The sequence below is a fragment of the Parus major genome, chromosome 7 (assembly GCF_001522545.3).
Source record: "Parus major isolate Abel chromosome 7, Parus_major1.1, whole genome shotgun sequence".
Lineage (NCBI taxonomy): Eukaryota > Metazoa > Chordata > Aves > Passeriformes > Paridae > Parus > Parus major.
In genome coordinates, this window is record NC_031776.1 from 8,057,762 (window position 1) to 8,076,685 (window position 18,924).

Sequence of the window (18,924 nt, forward strand, 5' to 3'; positions counted from 1 at the left end):
GTTGGAACTTCAGAGCTCCTTGGGTGTGATCCTTCCCTGGAGAAATGAGAGGGAAAAGAATCCTGGACAAATTCTCCAGAGACATCTGGGGATCCTTGTCCCATTCAGGACTCTCTCCCTGCACCAGCTGGAGCAGACCAGAAAATACTCTGGTAGCAGGGAAGCAGTGCAGGACAGAGAAGCTCAAAGGGGCCTGTCACAGCTCCGATGAGATCAGGAGCCACTGGAGTCATCCAGTGCCTGGCAACATAGAGAGGTGTTAGGATGCAATGCAATGTAGGGTGGGCTATTTTTTAATACAGAGCAATTAGTGGAGCATTATGGATGAAGTTTTCCACTTGCTACTAAAGCCCACATTGCTTCCACTCTGTGCAGATGTAAATATGTGGATTCTGAAATGAACACACATATCCACATAATCAATCCCTTTCTGGACTGCTTAGAACAGCAGTTTTACTGAACAAAAGAGGCTAAACTCTGCCTATTTCACGTGTAAACTAATTTACGGTACCCAGAACTAAGAACTGCTGAGTACCTGTTGTGATCTTCCATGTGACAGAGGCCCTGGACTTTGAAATTCATCCTCATTTGAGCAGAGCAGTCCAGACACCCAAGGGTCAAAACCTCAAGCACTGCAGAATCCTACATAACTTTTAATCACTTCATTGTGCTATTGCCTTCATTTACAAACACACATATAAACTTCAGCCAGAGTTTGTCTAGCTTTAATTGCCAGCCCAGCATCTCATTAGACCTTTGTCTGTCAGCATAAAGAGCCTGCTGCTCGTTTGTGTTCCCCACACTGGTACTTAGTGATGGTGACCTCAGCAACCCTTCCCTTTCCCCTGACAAAGCCTAAGGCATCAAAGCTTTCAGGGCTGCTTTGCTTGGCAGCCAGGCCCTTGGCTGCACACAGCCTGCTCCCCTGCTTCCCAGAGCCTTTGGAGCTGCAGTCACCTCCTCTGGTGAAGGTAAATCTGACATCCTTACTCCTGCTCAGGAGCCTGATTCTTAAACACACCAGCAGCCCTTTGCCCTGCTGTGTTTGCAGAGCTCTCTCTCCCAAGCCCACTCAGCTTGCTTTGGAGCATCACTGTTTCCAGCAGCATTTCCCCACACACTCCCTGCTTCCTTGTCCTTGCTCTGTGGTTTATGTTTGGCCACATTAAAGGACCTGCTCTTGCACCAGAGTACCAAGTAAATCAGAGGGGGCTGTGACAATGTATCACTCAGTTCTTAGCTTCCCAGATACAACTTTTGAGAACCTGATCAGTGAGAAAAGCATGTGCCCACATAGGCCACTGGTAAAACAAACAAATAAATAAGGAGCACAAGGCAGATCCTTTTCCTGTCTATCTAACAATGATAAATCCACTTATAATTACATCCTGAAAGGCAGTTCTTACTCCACTAATTGCATACCACGTCAATTCTGCACAATTCTTGTTCCTTAATCATAGTGTCATGTAGCAGCATGCCAAATGCTTCACTGACATCCACATACACTATATCAACCAAACTTGTAGCTTCATAGAAAACATTTCAATTAGTTGACATAATCTATTACAGCAGCCCATATTGCTGATGTACACATTGCTCAGCATTAATTCTCATTTATTCCTTTATTGAGCAGGTCTGGGACTGCATGTCCTGTTCTACCTCAATCAATGTCAGATTGCCAGGCCTAGAAATATCTGACTTTTTTTTGCCCCCTTTACCCTAATACCTACACATCTATGATCTCTCAGACCTTTAGAACTTTCCCATGTTCTCAGGTTTATAGAAAGCCAACGTTAAAATTCCTCAATGAGCTCTCTTTACACTGCTACCAGTGAGATATTTGGGGCTGCAGGGGTAAAAAGAGCCCTGCTTTGATATCTGGTTTTTTTTTTCATTCTCTAACTCCCATGCAGCTAGAAGAAATGGTATCAAGAAGTCCAAGGCATTAAAAAAATTCACATAAAATAACACAGAATGGTATTGACCTCTTCTTCCCCAGGCTGTGATATTTTCAAACTGCAGTTTACAGATCTCCCTATTGTTGAACACTTCAGGCTTCTAGTCAAGTATTCTCCTGAGCAACATGTTTGTTTCAAACTAGAAACCAAGCATTTTCCATAAAGGTATTCAAAAACCTGGGCTAAAAGACTCGTGGGGTTCTTATGAACTGGTAGTGCTCTCCCATAAAATTCTAAAATGTCTGGATTTGATTATGAATTGCTCTGGATTCCTGGGCTCACACCACACTCATTAAACTTGTCCTGTGTGTGCACTTACATGAAGTAGGTGGCAATCTCCAGTTTGCTAAGTGTCTAGGAATCAGTTGTGCCCTTCCTTAAGATAAACTCCCACTGATTTCAAAATTAGCAGGCAAAATTTCTGGTTTCATTTCCCAATCTCTGAAAGGAAAGAAACCTCTTAGACAAACTGGAATTTAAACACCCAGTGCAGAATATAGGAAATTTTCCAGAGGCAGCTGAGGTCTGAAATGCAGGAGTTAGAGAAAGTGAATTCATGAGCCTTTAGAGAGACTTGGCAATCTTCATCCCATTTGTTCTCTTTAAGATCTCTTGAGAGCATCTCACAAAATCCTATGTCACACCAAAACCAGTTCAAAGCCAGTGCACAGTGAATCAGCTTCTTCAATCACTAAACCACAGAATATACAATGATGAGATGCACGAGGATCTAAAGCAGTTCTGGTCACTCCCAGGCTGCCTCAGATCCCACTTGTGCAAGACATCCCCATTCAGAAGAAAAATTTAAAAGTCAATGACATTTAAGCATGTGATAAAAATGAAGGATGTGCCTGAACACATTGCCCCACAAAGGAAGGTGCTTGTAGCAAGCTTGGAAGAGCCATTTGAAAGCTTAAAAAACATTTTTTTTTCTCTCTGTGGAAGAATTCCCTGCACAAAAAAGCAAAACAGTGGGCTAGATTTGCCTCTCACTGTCATCATGGCTAATCTCTAGTGACTCCACAGTTGTCACAAGGAAAATTAATCCATGTTTAGAGAGATGTAGCATACAAATCTAGACCACTACATCTCTCTCTTGCTGTGTTTACAATAACAGACCAATAAATGAGTATTTGTGATCGGGTGCTGCTTTTTTAATCTGTTTGCTGGAGTACCATAGGATTTGTTTGATTTGATGAGTTAGTTATTAGTGGATTTACAGATTGCACATGATTAGCCAGCACATTCCGGGTTTTTTTTTTTCTCTCTGTTTCTATGCAGAGAAGCAATTTTGACTTCTAAAGCAAAACCAGGGCATCCTCAGTATTTTTTGATGTAGGTGAGCATCTTCCATTCACAGAATCCCTGCGTGGCTCTGAACTACTTACACAAAGTGCCAAAAACCTAAAGGATTGCATAATGCAGGAAAGAGGCTATGAATGAACGTCATTCATACTCCTCCTACAGAAGGCTGTGGATCTTCATGGCATCTCCTATTCATTTGCTTCAGTTTTGCATGAATGGCTGAAAATGGGCCACAAATCATTCACTACCCATCAACTCTTCCCCCTGGAACTGCTCAGTGTCTGCTCCATGGGACCAGGGCCACAGCAAGGACTGCTGCCCATCAAGCACAGGTGGAAAACGCAGCACTTCTCATTGCATGTTTGCATTCCACCCTCAGGAACAGCAAGGAAAACACGGGCAAAATCCAGGCAACTAAATCCAAACCTACCATCTTCCAGGGCTGGTACTTTTTCTATAACCCTGCAGAGCTTTTAGGAGCTATGGGGATTTGCTCAAGCATCTCAGCCTAGCAGGGTTGGTGAGCTCAGTACTTAGCTTAAATGAGAGCCTAAGAGGAGCCCAAAAGCTGGTATTCCTGTCATCTCCACACCTCCCTAGGATTTTCCAGAATGGCCAATGCATCCTACCCAGCACAAAATGCCCCTGGCAGGGGTCTGGCACTTGTGAATGCCCAAGTGCTTCTCTTCTAGCCAACAAAAACATATGGGAACCTCATCCTTTCCTAATTTTTAAAGGCCACAAAGAGACATGAACTGCCTTTCCCTGACCTAACTCTTATATAGGTCAGATGAGCACCAGCCCTGAACTGGAAGTCATGTAATCATGTTAGGACAGCAAAGAGCCTGAGCTAATAAACCCAGCCTTTCAAAGAGCTTATTGGTTTGGGCTCAGTGCCATGCTGAGGTTAACAAGGTAAAAACCCGTTTAACAAAGGAGACATATTTGACCAACCACAGTCAGGTCAATCATTTAAGATTTAAGCATTCCCTCCAGAGGTATTTACCCAGTCGGTGCACGTTGCTTATAGTTGATTCTGTACCTTCTGATGCTGCTTTAAATTATATCTCCCAAATCAAATTAGAGTAGAAGAAGCTTTCCTATTTCCTTATTGCAATTGACGATCGCACGTGGGGTCAGCATTTATTCTGAATTCACATGAGAGAATCTTGAATCACCTATTATACCCAGGAAGAGAATCTGTAGCTCAAAATATGAATTCCCTTTCTTTCCAAGGTTAAACTAGATCAGTCAGAGTATTCTCCCCTTTATTGAGAACACGTGTGTACGTGTGTGTTTATCAGCACTGCATTTTATACACTACTTCATTCAAACCAATATACACTCCAGGTTTTATGGTGTATTTTGGCTCAAGTGTGATTGCTAGGACAGTGTTTACAGCAATATTCAGCGTGTTCTGCATAGCCCTGCCCATCAATCAACACTGTAATAAAGCAGAAAGGGAAATCACTGGAAAAGCAGCAGAGCTGCTGAATTCAAGCCATTCAAAACCAGCATGGAGACAAATGCAAATGGGTCAAAGTAGCCATTTACCTGTTGTTTAAAGGGGGAAAAAAAAAAGTATATACATGCTGCATTATGGTTTGCCTTAAAAATATACCATGGGCTCCAAAGTGTTAATTTTTTCCTGCCTATTTTCTCTGGGTTAGTGTTTCAAGATGACTGCTGCTCCATATAGATTTATATTATGTATGTGTTTATTCACACATCTCTAAGTCAACAGGAAAGGCAGACCAGAATACCAAATCTATCATTAAATCTACATGCTGGCACCTACAAAAAGCAGCAGGACTTCATTTTTTTCTGGCTAAGATTGAAGGGATAAATTGAAAGAATGAACAAACAAACAAGCCATGCTCATCCTTAAAATACACACACAAAGCAAGAGAGGCAGAGAGAAGGGGAAAAGAAGATGGCTTGTAAGGTTGTTGGCTTTCAGGCTTGTCTAACAGATCAGGAATAAGTTTAAGTGCAGTATAATCTCTGATTCTTTCTGGATGTCACATGGGTTTGCTGACAAACACTGGGGTTCAAAAGCCCCAGCACTGGCTTGGCTCTGAAGCAGCATGTGCTGTTCCCAATTCAGACACTGGAGTGTGATGCAGCTTCCAGCCCTCACCCAACTTGAATATCCAGGCTCAGCCTCACAGTTTGTATTCTCTCCCCCACTGTGAAGAAGTGCTTCACAGTGTCAGGGTGTATCACCCTGCAATCCTAATCTTAGACAGAATTAGCACCTCTAGACACTGCTGTAAAATAAATGGTGATGATGCTATTGATGAATTATCACTCATTTGGTTGGTTGCTTTTAATTTTGCTTATTCTATATCATAAAGAATTAGCATAAAAATCAAACTAGGATAAAATCTGCGTACCCAGGGCCTCACAGAACTCCCACTGAAGTCAGTAGGACTTGAATGGAAATAGAAGGAGGCTCTGAAATGAACTGAAGGAGGTGCCTAGGCAGTGCCCTGCCAGGGGTCACAGCAACACCCAGTGTGTGACAGTCACCCCCAGTGAACCCATCAGACTGTGAATGAAAGCCAATCAACAGAGCTGGGACTGCAGACAATGCAGGCAGGGCAAAGAAGTGCTCAGTGTGAAAATGAAACTGAGGAGAGATGTTCTTAGCCCATTAAGAGCTATAATGAAATACTGCATCTTGAGTTTGTTGCTGTTAGAAGGAAGCCAGGAAACGAGCAAGAATTCATTATAAAGCTGCTCAAGACCAAAACATGAATCATTGGGTTCTAAAAAAACCCAGTTGTCTAGAGAACGGCATAGATGAAAATGAATGGAATCTCTTTAAATTACTCTCTGTATAAAGTCTTTCACATTCATCCTTTCTGGCTTTCTGATTAGTATCTTTCTGGGATGTGGGTTTTTAAATAATTCCACACCACACTCCCAGCTTCTGCAATCAAAACACTGAAATGGCTCTTGATTCTGCATTTTTCATCTTCATTTACAGGGAAAAATGTCTTCTGCAGGAAGAAATTTGAACACCTACTGTCCTACCCATCTACTGGATATCCCCAAAAGTGTATGCTGGAGGCTCAGTAATCAAATGAGATTAAGATTCCCTCATCACTTTACAAATAAGGGGACTTTTGTATGTTATTGCTGCATAAAGGAGGATTAAATCTCCTCTGGAAAGCCCTCAAGATCACTGAAGTGCTGAAAAGCTGGGACCTTTCTGATCTCAGCATCCCTGACAGGAAAGCAAAAAACCCCAAATCCTACATAACAAATTGAGAAGCCTTCCCTGCAAACCCAGACAGGAATACCTGAAAGGAAAACATGACAGCAAAACACAGCCTCTGGCTGTTTTGTTCATGCTCTGACCAGGTTCCTGAGAAAAGGGGGCTTGTATGACCAAGTGGTGTGCTTATCTACATCCATCCCTCACACCAACCCCGTCCCAGCTATTTCTGAGCCCTCTAGCTATTACAGTTTCCATGTGACAAGCTCCACTGAAGGAGCAGCAGTCCTGGGAACTGAACTGGTTTCAGTCATGGGGGAAACCACCTCAAAGCTGGAAATTTGCCATGTTGTAAGAACCAGAAAAACACAACTTGAGTTAATTTCTTACTAGATGTGAACCTCACCAGACCAAAGAAATCCAACCACGAGATAAAAGTCTGTTGAAAAATTTGTTCCCTTATCTCACAGCTGGCTGGCTGGGACCATCCCTATGGCAGGAGTTTTGCTAAAAAAGATGCTGCACTGGTTAATCTGTTAACCAAGACTGCTTGGAGAAGCATAAGAAAGAAAAAAAAAAAAATCAAGAAAATCAGAAACCACACAAGACTGCCTAAGACCTTGGGTCTCTCATAGGAACATGTCCCACTCATGACTGCTGGAGTGGATTTTACAAGACTTACTGTGATGACATCCAAAATTTATTACAGCTTTTACAACAAGACCATGTCTAGTAAATAGTGATGTAGTGACAATATTTACTTGCCTGGATTTAGCTTCTTTAGCTTCTTTGGGCACATAAATATACTTTTGTGCTTTGAGAACAGCCATAGCTGCCTACTAAATCTTGAATAATACAAGGCAGCTTTGTAGACCTTTAAACACATGTACCAACTTGGTTCTGTCTCCTTCACAAATCTGCTTCCATACTACCTGCACAGTCAGCCCCAAGGCCCTGCTCATCTTCCATCAACCTGAGCTTCTAAAACAAAACTGTTTGGAAATCATGCTTTTAAACTCCTATGCTTTCTGAGAATGGAATTCATGACTTTCACAAAGTGGCCAAGTTTTTTTTCCCACCTCCTCACAAAAACTGAAAACCTTATCTGTCTTCTTTGGTACATGCATGATGAATTTTGTACAACTTCATTTGAAAACCAATTTATTGACCATAGGTGCAAAAACCCAACTGAAAAAAATCAAACTGCAGATTTCTGCTAAGCACTGAACAAGGCATTTTTCTGGTGTAACAGTTTAAAAAGACAATCTAAAAGAATGTTAGAGTAAAATAGGAATAGCTGGAAAAAACTAGCAATATTTTATGTTGCAGTTTTTAGGGAGCCAGATTTGAAGCATCTTGAAGTGTCCTGAGTTTCAGAAAGCAGCCTGAGTCTGATGTCAGAAAATCAGAGCCCTTGAAGTGCCTCATGCTCATGTTGTTGACCACTTCACAAGTAAAAATAATTCCTTGCACACACACACTGTGCTCGCTGCTATCCTGGTTACCAATATTAAACAAGCACATGGGGATACCTTGCCAAGTAACGTGACTGTGTTTGAAAAACCCCAATCCAACCAGGAGCAGCCATAAACCTGGGTCAGAGCCCAGCCCTGCTCTCTGTGTCACACCAAAATCTGCCTCATCTCCTGGGGGCTGCCCCAGCAGCCTCCCAGCCCGATGCTGGCATTGCCCTTCCCCTGCCATGGGGCTCCTGGAGCTTACTCAGGGAGCTGGGGCAGAAAGGAGGGAGACTGTCCAGGACACCCTTCCCCAGCTACCCAGACTAGCCCTGGCCCTCCCAGAGAAGCCTGACCTACCAGCCCCAAAAGTCACACTCCCTGCTCCAAGGTGGGGCACTAGCCAGACCAAACTCTTAGACTCCCAAGGAGGACTGATGTCAGACAAGCAAATCCATTATGACTGCACCAAGAAATAAAAAACAAAACCAAACCAAACAGCAAAATAAATCCCCTACTTAAATGCAAGTTTGCCTACATTTTACAGTATCCCCTGTATGCCACAAAGGGCTCAGGCTATTTCCACATTCAGTTTTGTTGTTGCTGTTCTTATAAAAACACATTGTTCTTTCCCTGTGACATTTCTTCATATCTTTGAAAGAATACTCTCTGCTACCACAAAATATTTGGCTTGAATCCTCCAGTGAGGAGGAGCCAAGGGTTTGGCTCATGTTTTAAAAACAAAAGAAATATTACCCTGAGCATAAAACAAATGAGTGCAACTGTAACAGTAGATGGAGATAGAGCTCCTAGCACAACCTATGAATAATTCCAAGTCCTATTAGAAGTAACACAGCTTTCTGAATTTCCCTAGAAAACAGCATGTCATGATTAGGTTCCAGCTTGACTGAAATGCAAAATACCACTTCTTTTCAAAGACAGAGCTGAACAAAAGACAATATGTAGTGCAACAACTAAATTGCAAAGCAGATCCACTTACAATCCCAAATTGTGGAAGACAATGTGTGTACACACAAGAACAGAGATATTAAAAGAGGGCTCTTACCTCCGTCCCCAGATCCTGAGCCGGCATCTGAGAAAAGAACAGAAAGAAATTTACATTCATGTGCTCCAGGATGTGCTGTGAGCATGCAAAGCAAGGCTTCAGTGAAGTGTACTGCAGTGTACCTCATGTTTGATGGCATCCCTGGGTAAATTATAGAGATCTAATCTGAATGTAATTCACTCAAGCCATCTTTCTTGTGTCTCCATTTTTTTTTTTCTTTAAAGTCTCTCTATCAGATGAAAATCATGTAAGCCACAGAATGCTGCGATGTCCTTAGAAGCCTCTAGCCTGTTTTGTTGTACTTAGACCGATAAATCTTTGTTCCCAACAGTACTACAAAGTTACTCCACTTGGTCACTACTAAATCCTCAGCAAGGAGAAATTTTAAAACCCATTTATTTGAGGAGAGAGCAACTGTAAATTTGTATCATTGTCTTTGGAAAACAGGACATCTCATCAAATTATAACTAGCTGGAATAAACCATTAAATTACTATTATTCAAAGTTTTCAGGTAAATTATTAAAATGCCATTTTTCTGAAGGTTGTTGCTGTGTTTCAAAACTGAGTGCTTTCTTTCTCCTCTGCTCGACATTTTGTTGGCTGGAATGATGAGAGTCACAAATTTAGAAAGTGCAACATCACAAAATTGCCAAGAGCTTCAGGAAGAAACTTTCTAAGCAAGGCAAAGCAAGGAAATGCACACATGTAGGGTTATCAAAAATAATGCCTAAGAGGAGTTTCTTCTGCAGGGAAGGGAGGCTGCCATCCTATCCTCCCCCTTAGTGGAAGAGTTATGCATTTATCAGCACCAAGATTAACAGAAAGAGTTTGGAAAAGCTGTTTTGGGATCAAAGTACCCTGTGAATGGTTAGATCTCATTTACTGACAGCGAGGTCTGGTGGATCTGAACTTGCACATGCCATCACTGCTCAAAATTAAGAAAGAAAAGGAAAATCTTTGCTAAATAATCAGCTGCAAGAATTGCTTCAAATGGCAGATTTAGGCAGTAAGGCTGCAAAGGCCAGATGCAAAAGGTGGCTGAAGGGGGGAGCAGAAATAACAGTGTTTTCCCAGTAAACATGTCCTGAATTTTGTCCAAATCTCATCTTTTGTCCTGATGCTCTTTCCCACAGGAGCTCCTGAGGACAGAGGCAAGAAGTGTGTCTGCACTGCAGTGCCCCCGTGGCTTTGGGAAGCGCTGTTTTTCCAGGCGTGCCAGATCTCCCCAGCACAGAGGGAGAAATGAATGCCTGCTCTCACCTGCCTGCCACAGGGAGCTGCCACCCTGCCTGCAGGAAAAGGACCTCGTGTTTCTCCTCCTGCCCTACCCTCCAGGGCCCAGACCCCTGCCAGGCAGGGCTGCTCACTGACACCTCCCCCAGGAGCCCAGGTCTCTGCTGGGGGCTCTTGAGCACCCTATGTCTCTGCCCCATCCCACAGGCAAAACCTAAGAAAAATGCCTGCTCCCTTCTCCATTGAGCTCCTCCTTGGGAGAAGGAAAAAGAGACCACAGACCTTGAGCGAGACTTCAGGAAAAAATGGGTTTTTTTCCCTTCTCTGTTTCTGAAATTCACAATGTATTTCAAGAGAACGCTGCCAACACAATCATTGCCAGCAGGCATGCAAGTTTCAGAGAAGTTGTAGCAATGAGTTGGAATTATCCCTTTAATCAAAAAGTTTGAACCGAAAAAGACCAGTTGCTGTGCTGGGAGAATTTACTAAGTTGAACAAATCCTACACCACAGTAGGTTTTGTCAGCCCGAGCTCCATTTAATACCAATTTATGGACAAAAAAATTGCAGCATATGTTTTTTTCTTCTTGGAAATTGTCAGGTAACAGCTTCAGAGAAGAACAGCATTTCCAGAGAAAGGAGTTTATTTTCTCTCAGGTGTATGAAACATGAAATTACAGCACTGAAAAAAAGTTTGTCTAATGTACTTTTTATTGACTCCTCCATCCTCAGCCAAGAAAAAATTCTGCTTTAAGTTTAAAGAACTCTCTCAAGAACAAAGGCTTACTCCCGCTCTTTTCAAGTTAACTTCACTGCCCACCTCTAACAGACACCGAGCACGAAAGAAAAACATCAAGAACTCCTGCACATAAGCAACTCTGTTTTCCTGACAGATTTTGCTCATTCACCTTTCTAGCTGTTTTCATACAAGCTGAGACATAAACAGCTCATGAGGCTCAGAGTTGAGCAAAGCTGTCTCACACGCCAGTCAGTTTTCACAAGTCCAGAACAAAACACCTGTGGCACAGACCTGTTCATTATGTGTGCTTTGGACTAAATCTTCAGCTGGTATGAATTGGCAGGACTCATTACAAGCACTGGTCTGTTGAATCATACCAGCTGGGGATGTGGCCCTACAAGGATAAGGAAAAACCTAAGAAACTGGATTGCAGGCAATAATGCTCCAGTTCTCTCTCTCCAGATTATGGAGAGGTTTGTGGTAATCCAGATGCCCATTTATCAGACATCTGCTCACTTAATCTGCTACCAGTTCACTTGTCATAACAGCTCAGAAGTGTAGGCAGGGCACAGGATGATCAGAGGCACAAGATACAAATTAAAAAATAAATTTACTTCTGAGCTGAACTCTTCCAAACAGTGCCAGGGGTACCGTGAGCCTATAGTAAATAAACTGAAAGGATGGCAGTGACTTCTCATGCCCCAAGCTGCAAAGAATGAACCAGTAACGAATTCAAAGCAAGAATTCCAATGGTTTTTGCCATCCATGGGCTGCTTTCATGGGGGGTGTGGAGCGAGTTATACGTACCAGTGGCACACGATCCCTCAGACACCAGCAGGATTTCACTCTGCTGCTTGCAGGCAGCCTGTTTCAAGTAGCACTCGTTCTGGTAGGTGTCACCATTGGAGCCACACACGGGCACGTAGTCATTGTTGCACTGGTGGGAAGGGACAGAGCAGCAGTGTTAGTCACACGGGCAGCGGGCACAGCACCCAGCTGGGTGCCCACACACACACACCCTGCTCCCTGCCAGCACTCAAACCCTGGGGAAACAGCAGACAGACACAATCCTCTCCCACCCCTACAGCTGCCAAGGGAGAGGGAGGAGTATTTTTAAAAAGAAAAATCAGATCTGAAGAGATTAGGGAAAGGTAATCTGAATGGGCAAAGGGTTCATTAAGTGCCCCCAAGAGGTCTCTCACTGCCAGCAGGAGCAAGCAGCTTTCCCAGGGAAGGAATACAGGCAAGTCAAATGACTCCTCACATCTGCAAGAGCAGCTCCTGTGTTTCCATTGGATGTCTCCAGACAAACAGTAATGAACAGGCTCTCTCTTCCCTCCTCCTGCACACCCGCAGTGCCACGGAGCTCTGCACACACACAGGTGTGCTCTGCTCAAGTACTGACTGGACAGAGGGAAATTATTTCTGAGACACCAACGATCAAAGCCCATCCTTCTTTCTGCACAGACAGTTCTGTTCCCTTTCCTGTTCCATTCTGCAGGCTGCAGCTGGGATACTCCACAAAGGTCCGAGCTCTCCCCACGGTGGCCAGTGGGCAGGAGTGGCAGCACTGCAGCGCACTCAGCCAGTGCAGGAGTTTCTCACAACATGCACCCCAGCTTTGGTTCAAACTCCTGTTGAGCTCTGCTTGAGCTCCTCTACCACTGGAAGACAGTTTTGCCCCTTCTTGTTCATTTAAAAAAATAATAACTTCATTTTATACTGAAAATTGGGCAACCTACCGGGTGCAGTTATCACAAGATAATCGTGCTTGGAGGCTTAGAAATACTTGGATGTGCCCTGTACATGGCAATTATACCAGGGATATGATTATCTCGTGATTACCCTACTCCTGGAATGCCTCATTGTTTAATTAGAACAAATGGAATGATCACAATTATTATTTACAAATGCTCACCTCTGCCTAAACCCAAGTAAAAATTTAGAAGAAATCATACATCCTATTTAGCTGTATTATTTCACAATGAATCTGAGGTGTGTTCGTTGGGCACAATGTAAAACGCAGAACTGAAATATCAGGGATATTAACATCAAAAATGCTTTAAACTGAATGACTACAGAAGTGATTAACACAAACAATTGCATAGATTGCATTAATTGCAGGCCTCCACACAGAGCAGCTGCCAAGAAATTATTCATAGTTGGTCAGAGTGACATTTTGATTGGGCCAAAACAAATGACATTTTCCTTTTGCATTGTATTCTCTTCAATCTTCCCAAGATGTTGCCCACCCCCAGCACCCTCTTCCCTCAGAACAAGGAAGAAAAACAGCAGCCACAACACTAGAAATCCTCTCCTTTTGCTCCTCACGGAGGGTTCCTCCATGCAGAGATTTTAAACTGTTGATTAAAAATGTTTCTAGGCTATTTTCACCATTATGTTCAAAATCTGAGCAATGTTTCAAGCATAAAATGCCAACTTCATCCAGAAGCTCAACAGCAATTGCTGGAGGCTGATCTGGAATACATAACCAGGACAATTAACACAATCGTGCGTGTTTTTTAAAGCACGAAGCATCAAATCATGCTTGCTTTAGGTGTAATATCTGCTTGTCACCCAAGGATTTGTGAGGAATTTGGCCTGGAGTATCTCAAGCAGGCTTTGTTACATGTAGAAACAAGGTTGGATTCTTTGCCCAAGAACCACAGTGGCAACTTCTCTGCCTGAGAAACACAAAGGCGGCTCCTGTGCTGGTTTCGCCCAGAGCAAGGGATGATCTTTGACACGGACTCAGCTGCAGATCTGAAAGGCCAGACAGCCCCACATAAATGGTGAAATCCTCAACCACAGGAAGGAGTGCTATAAGCAAGGCTGGAACTCCTTACAAAGCTTGCCAATTTTAAAATGCATTTGAGAGACCCCAGGATCCCAGGAAGTCTTAGTCCACTCTTCCCACCGGCATCTTTGGAAAACCAGGACCCAGATGGAAAAGGCAGGAACCGTAAGGAGCAAAGGAAAGGATATCTTCCATATGGATCCTGCCTTGGCTTTGAGCTGGAAATGTAGTGGAAGTTACCCAGGACAGAAGACCACCAATGAGAGGGTTGTGATATTAGTCACCAGGTGGTTCTTAACCCACTAGAGCTAGACTCTTGTGTTTGCCCATGCTGAACCCCGTGCTCACAGCTCATCACATGCACAAAATACTTCCTGCTAGTGCTGGAGACCATCAGGTGTTGAATGTCAGTTCTGTCAGTCTAGTGACATGTTTTTGTCATTGGTTTAGGGCTCAACAGACCAGGCCCTAGATGTAAGAATGATTGTTCACTCCCAAGAAAGCCACAGCACAGTGCCACAGTGTCCACTTCTCTCTTATACATGTCAGTTTTTAAAATACAGCTTTAGAGCAGGGAAAGGGACTCATGCAATTCCATCAGGTGTCTGTCAAAGGCTGCCTTCCTCAGTACCTTGAGTGCCCTCTCTCACAGCCAGGGACAAACCAACTTTGCCTTTGGTGACAAACCACTGAGCCTTTGATCGATGCTGAGCACTGAAAACAGATGCTTTGTTGCCTAAAGATAATGGCAACCTGTGTAACTCCTCCTCCTGGTAACACTGTTAAAAGCTTGACCTCCTCCTACTATCATGGATTATCTGCTCCCAAAATGCCACCCACATCTTGAACCAAGTAGCACAAGAATATATTCCAGAAATATAACAAAGCTGGGAGTTGGACAGGTGATGCTGCAGCTCCACAAACACTGAAGCACGTGGAAGACTTGACGTGCATGAAAACAGGGTTCCTTCCTCCCATAAAAACATTGACTGTTCATAGGCTTGGTGACTCAAGAGAAAAGACACTGAAGGAAATGCCTGGTATATTATTTTGATATGTTCATGAAACGTAAGAGGGAAGAGTCCAGCTGCCAGACCTATGGCTTTGGGCAAACAGGTACAGACCCCAGCAAGCCATGTCTCCAACCACACGCCTGCTCTCCACCTTCTGTTGGACCCACTGACTCTAAGGGAAGGAAGGGCTGGTGGTTTCTCACATGCTCAGCCTTCCTGCTGGAGCCAGCACTGCCCCAGTGCCTCCCCTCCCTGCCAGCACTGAAGTCTGGGCTCACCCTGTACAGGGGATGGGTCTGCATCTCCTGATCAGAGTGGGACATGGTGTTTTTCAATAAAATACATGTCTCACTGAGAAGTGTCACAGTAGACTGTGGCAAAAGAACCAGATAATGTGACCCTTTTTCTTAGCCCATGCCCGCTGGCTCTCCAGGGTTTGGAACTTGGGTATCTCCAAAGCAGTTTGATCATATTCAACCTTTCAAACAAAGAGAAATTAATTTCAATTCCACTTGGGCAGACATGAGCATCTGTAATTCTGGTTTGAACAAACCCAAACAAAGACTGCAGAAGCTCTGCTCTCCACTTTGATGTTCTCAGCCCCTCAAGACACAGGCTGGTCAGCCCAGAACTCTTCATCAGGACGGAGGCAAAATGAGCTCTCTATCCTTGTCTAGTCTCTCAAATTTCTGAAGAAGACATAAAACACTGTTACAGTGATGAGGAGTCTGCTATTGATTTGCTCACTATCACCACAAAGAGCTGTCACTGAAATGGGAGCCCTGAATTCTGACGGGGGTCCCTTTTACTCATGACATAAATTACACCTAGCCAGCTCTGCCTCACATAGCCAGCCTCAGACACCACACTAGAAATTAATTTTCTACTCCAGTGGCATATCTTTTTGGCTTGTCACACTGCCCACTGATGTTACAAGAGAAGCTAACATCCCCCCAAGCCCTGCCTGTATCAAAGCGCTCGCGTCTGACTACAGAAGCCCCCGGCACCACAGCGCCCTTGGCAGCGCTGGCACGGCATCAGCCACAGGTAATTTGCCCTCCAAGGTCACAGTCAGCCCAGTGGCTCCACTGAGGGCTCACAGCAAGACACAGAGCTCTGAGGGCCTGATCCAAAGGCCACTGAAACCAAAGACTGCTGTTGATTTCGACCCATTTCTTAGTGATTGGGCCCACAATCGCCCAACTCGTTCTTTTGATCTTATTTACATGCTCATATACCAATTACCTGATTTCCTTGAATCTGTTTCAACTGCCCCCTACAGAACTGCTAAACTCAGTGTACTTGGAGTGTTCACCTCTGGAAGAGGGGATCACACAGTCTGCAGAGGTTTACCTAGCTTCATTTACCCCAAATCAGCAGGGATCAGCACCCCACCTTGGAAAAACAGTGCTCCCAACGCTTCTTCCTTGCCAATAGCAACATCTGGATTTGCACCCTCCAGGCTACAAGTTCACTGCTTTATGCCAAATGGCAACACCAAACAGGGACCAAAGACAAGACCCAAGCACCCTCAGTGGCTGCTCTCAGTTCCCAACGCTCATGGCATGACATCTGCCCTGGCTTGCCACCAGGCAATGGGACAAGCCACAGGCATTTCACTGTCTTACAGATTTTTCTTAGAAAGAGAAAACAGACTGGACCATAACCCTTGTATCACTGCATATGCTGAGCCACAAAAAACGCTCAAAACAGCATTCTCACTCTGAATTTTTGATTGCATGCAAACTCCAAATGGAACAAAAGACTCCCATGGTAAATATGAATTCCCCTCCAATATGGGAAACACAAGCATTTAAGAACTATTGTCTTGCTCTCATTACAGAAAATTCCTTCTTCGTTAAAAATGAAGAAACTTATCACTTGGGTTTTGACTCCGAAGGCACTTTTGGCTCTAGAAATATAAACGATACTTGCAATGTTTTAACGTGAATGGTCTTTCAAAACTCAATATTAAGAGTCATTACAGATGTGCACAATCTTGAGCGGTGCACTGTCTGGCCTTCTCAACTGTAAACACTCAAATCAGCATTGTAAGTTTCACAACTTCACCAATCCACACGAAAATGCAGAAAAACATTGGGGCATAAACACACATACAACCCTGTGCTGGTACATGCTTTAAACTCCTTTAATTTGTGTGGTTTCTATTCAGGTCATTATTTAAAGAACAGCTGTTTTGCGAGTTAGCTAAAACATTAAATGGAATCCTTCATAATGAAATCATCTGACTTTGAGAAGGGCTGAGGTTTAGATGTAGCTGAGAGAGGAAGAGAGAAGAAATAGAAGGAAAACCCCTTACTACTCAGTAATAGCTCTCCTAAAACTATATGAAACCTAAAGGAAGTTCATCATTTTGGAACAGAGGGATTGCTCCTTAATCTGATCAGCTGAGCAGATAAACAGGCAGAAGCATTGTCACTATGCAGCCCTTCCTGAAAATATTGCATAAGCACATTACAGATCCATTTCTTTAACTAGATCAGAACTCCGAATACAATAAGCCCTGATCTGTATCAGGAATGAATTTAGAAAGGACTCTAAATCCTCGTTAAAAGGGCAGGGATGAAAAATCAGAAATGAGTAACCTGGAGCTGCAGACCCGAAGGGACATTTAAAGCCACAGCATCTGCATTTTCCCAGAGAAACTTATGTCTTCTTGACACCAGTTGGTTCTCCTGCCAGCTTTTATACACACTGCCAGATTTTCCCTCTAACTTCTCTGCACATAGAGAAATAAATTGCCAAGTGATAGGTTATAAAGGGAGATCCTTGATTTGTATTCTCATTAGTGAATTAGAGAACGAAATATCAATCTTCTTACCTTGAACTGACAGACACAAGTCACACTGTCTCCAATCCTTAAACACTCCCCATCAAATTTACAGGTATTGGTGTCGCAGAGAAACAGATCATTTTCTCTGTCATCGTAACCTCAAATGCAAAGAGAGGAAAAAAAAAAAGTCAGCTTTGGTCTAGCAAGAGGAACTATACAGGATGATTGCATTTTAATGCACACAGCAAGATAACCTTGTTGATGAAATTGATAGAGTCCAGATTTCCTTTTGCCCTTCCCTGTCCTCAGCTTTTCACTTTTCCTCTTGTTTTTCCCTTGGTGTTTCTCTCAGTTCTTATTCCCCACTACCTCATGCACTTTTCGTTTTATTTCATGCACTCGTTTTCCTCAAAAGCCACCTGGTAATTATGCTATTTCATGGCTCTGGGTTGGAAATGCCATCGACTTATCCCCATCCGATCACAAATCTGTTGGACCAAAGTCCAAATTGGAATTTCTCCAGTCCATGACACAACAAAGCCCCCAATAATAAAGACAAACAGGCTGTGTATTTTCTGTGATGGTCTGCCTGATCCCAATGAAGATTGATGACCGCTAAGTTAACAGGAGAAGTGCCAGGTTCCCCCCGAGCCGCTGAGTGAACCGAGCTCTTTGCCTTCATATTTTCCAGGAAAAACCAACAGATCTGACTGAAGATTCAGTTCACGAATACAAGCACGAATTTCAGATCTCGCTATCTGACTTCCCACTCCAACAGCGAGTGGCAAGACACTAAACAAAACAGCTATATCAGACTCCGAACCCATTAAGATCTGAATCCATTGATTTTTTAAAAAACGTCCGAGTGCTCTTAACCGTATCACTACATGTCCAAAACGAAGGGCTCACAGCGCAAATTCCCCCCGATCTAACACGTCATGTGCGATGCACGCAGTACCCCAAAAAACGCTCTTCCCCTTAGAAGGCTCCTACAGTCTAATTTCTGAATTATTCTACAAATCGGAGAAGGACCGGCTTCTGACCTACATAGGAAACGCGTTACAAAGGTCAGCCCGATTTTAAGGAGCAGGCAGCGGGTTGCCGGTGTCGCGACGCCGATACCCCGATCCGCTCTCCGTTGGGCGCGCACGGGAAGAGCCGCCCGCAAGGATGCGCACTCGCGGCCCCGTCTCCCCGCAGCCGCACGCCGAGTGCCCCATGGCAGAGCACGCAGAGCCGCGCTCCGGCGGGGCCGGGGCTCTCTCTCCGCCCGGCGATCCGAGGACCTCACTAAACCATCCAATCGGTAGTAGCGACGGGCGGTGTGTACAAAGGGCAG

The 18,924-nt window shown here is 43.9% G+C and overlaps 1 protein-coding gene across 1 annotated transcript in view; it reads right to left on the reverse strand.

Moving 5' to 3' along the window:
* The window catches only part of TMEFF2 (transmembrane protein with EGF like and two follistatin like domains 2), a 121,897-nt gene extending 103,092 nt beyond the window's left edge, over positions 1-18,805 (reverse strand). The window contains exons 1-4 of the mRNA XM_033516084.1: positions 18,688-18,805; positions 17,634-17,743; positions 11,789-11,918; positions 9,010-9,036 (exon numbers count right to left, since the gene is read on the reverse strand). Of these exons, the coding sequence (XP_033371975.1) occupies positions 9,010-9,036; positions 11,789-11,918; positions 17,634-17,743; positions 18,688-18,805 (385 nt within the window). The remainder of the gene's footprint in view (positions 1-9,009; positions 9,037-11,788; positions 11,919-17,633; positions 17,744-18,687) is intronic.
* Between the last annotated feature and the right edge of the window lie 119 nt (positions 18,806-18,924).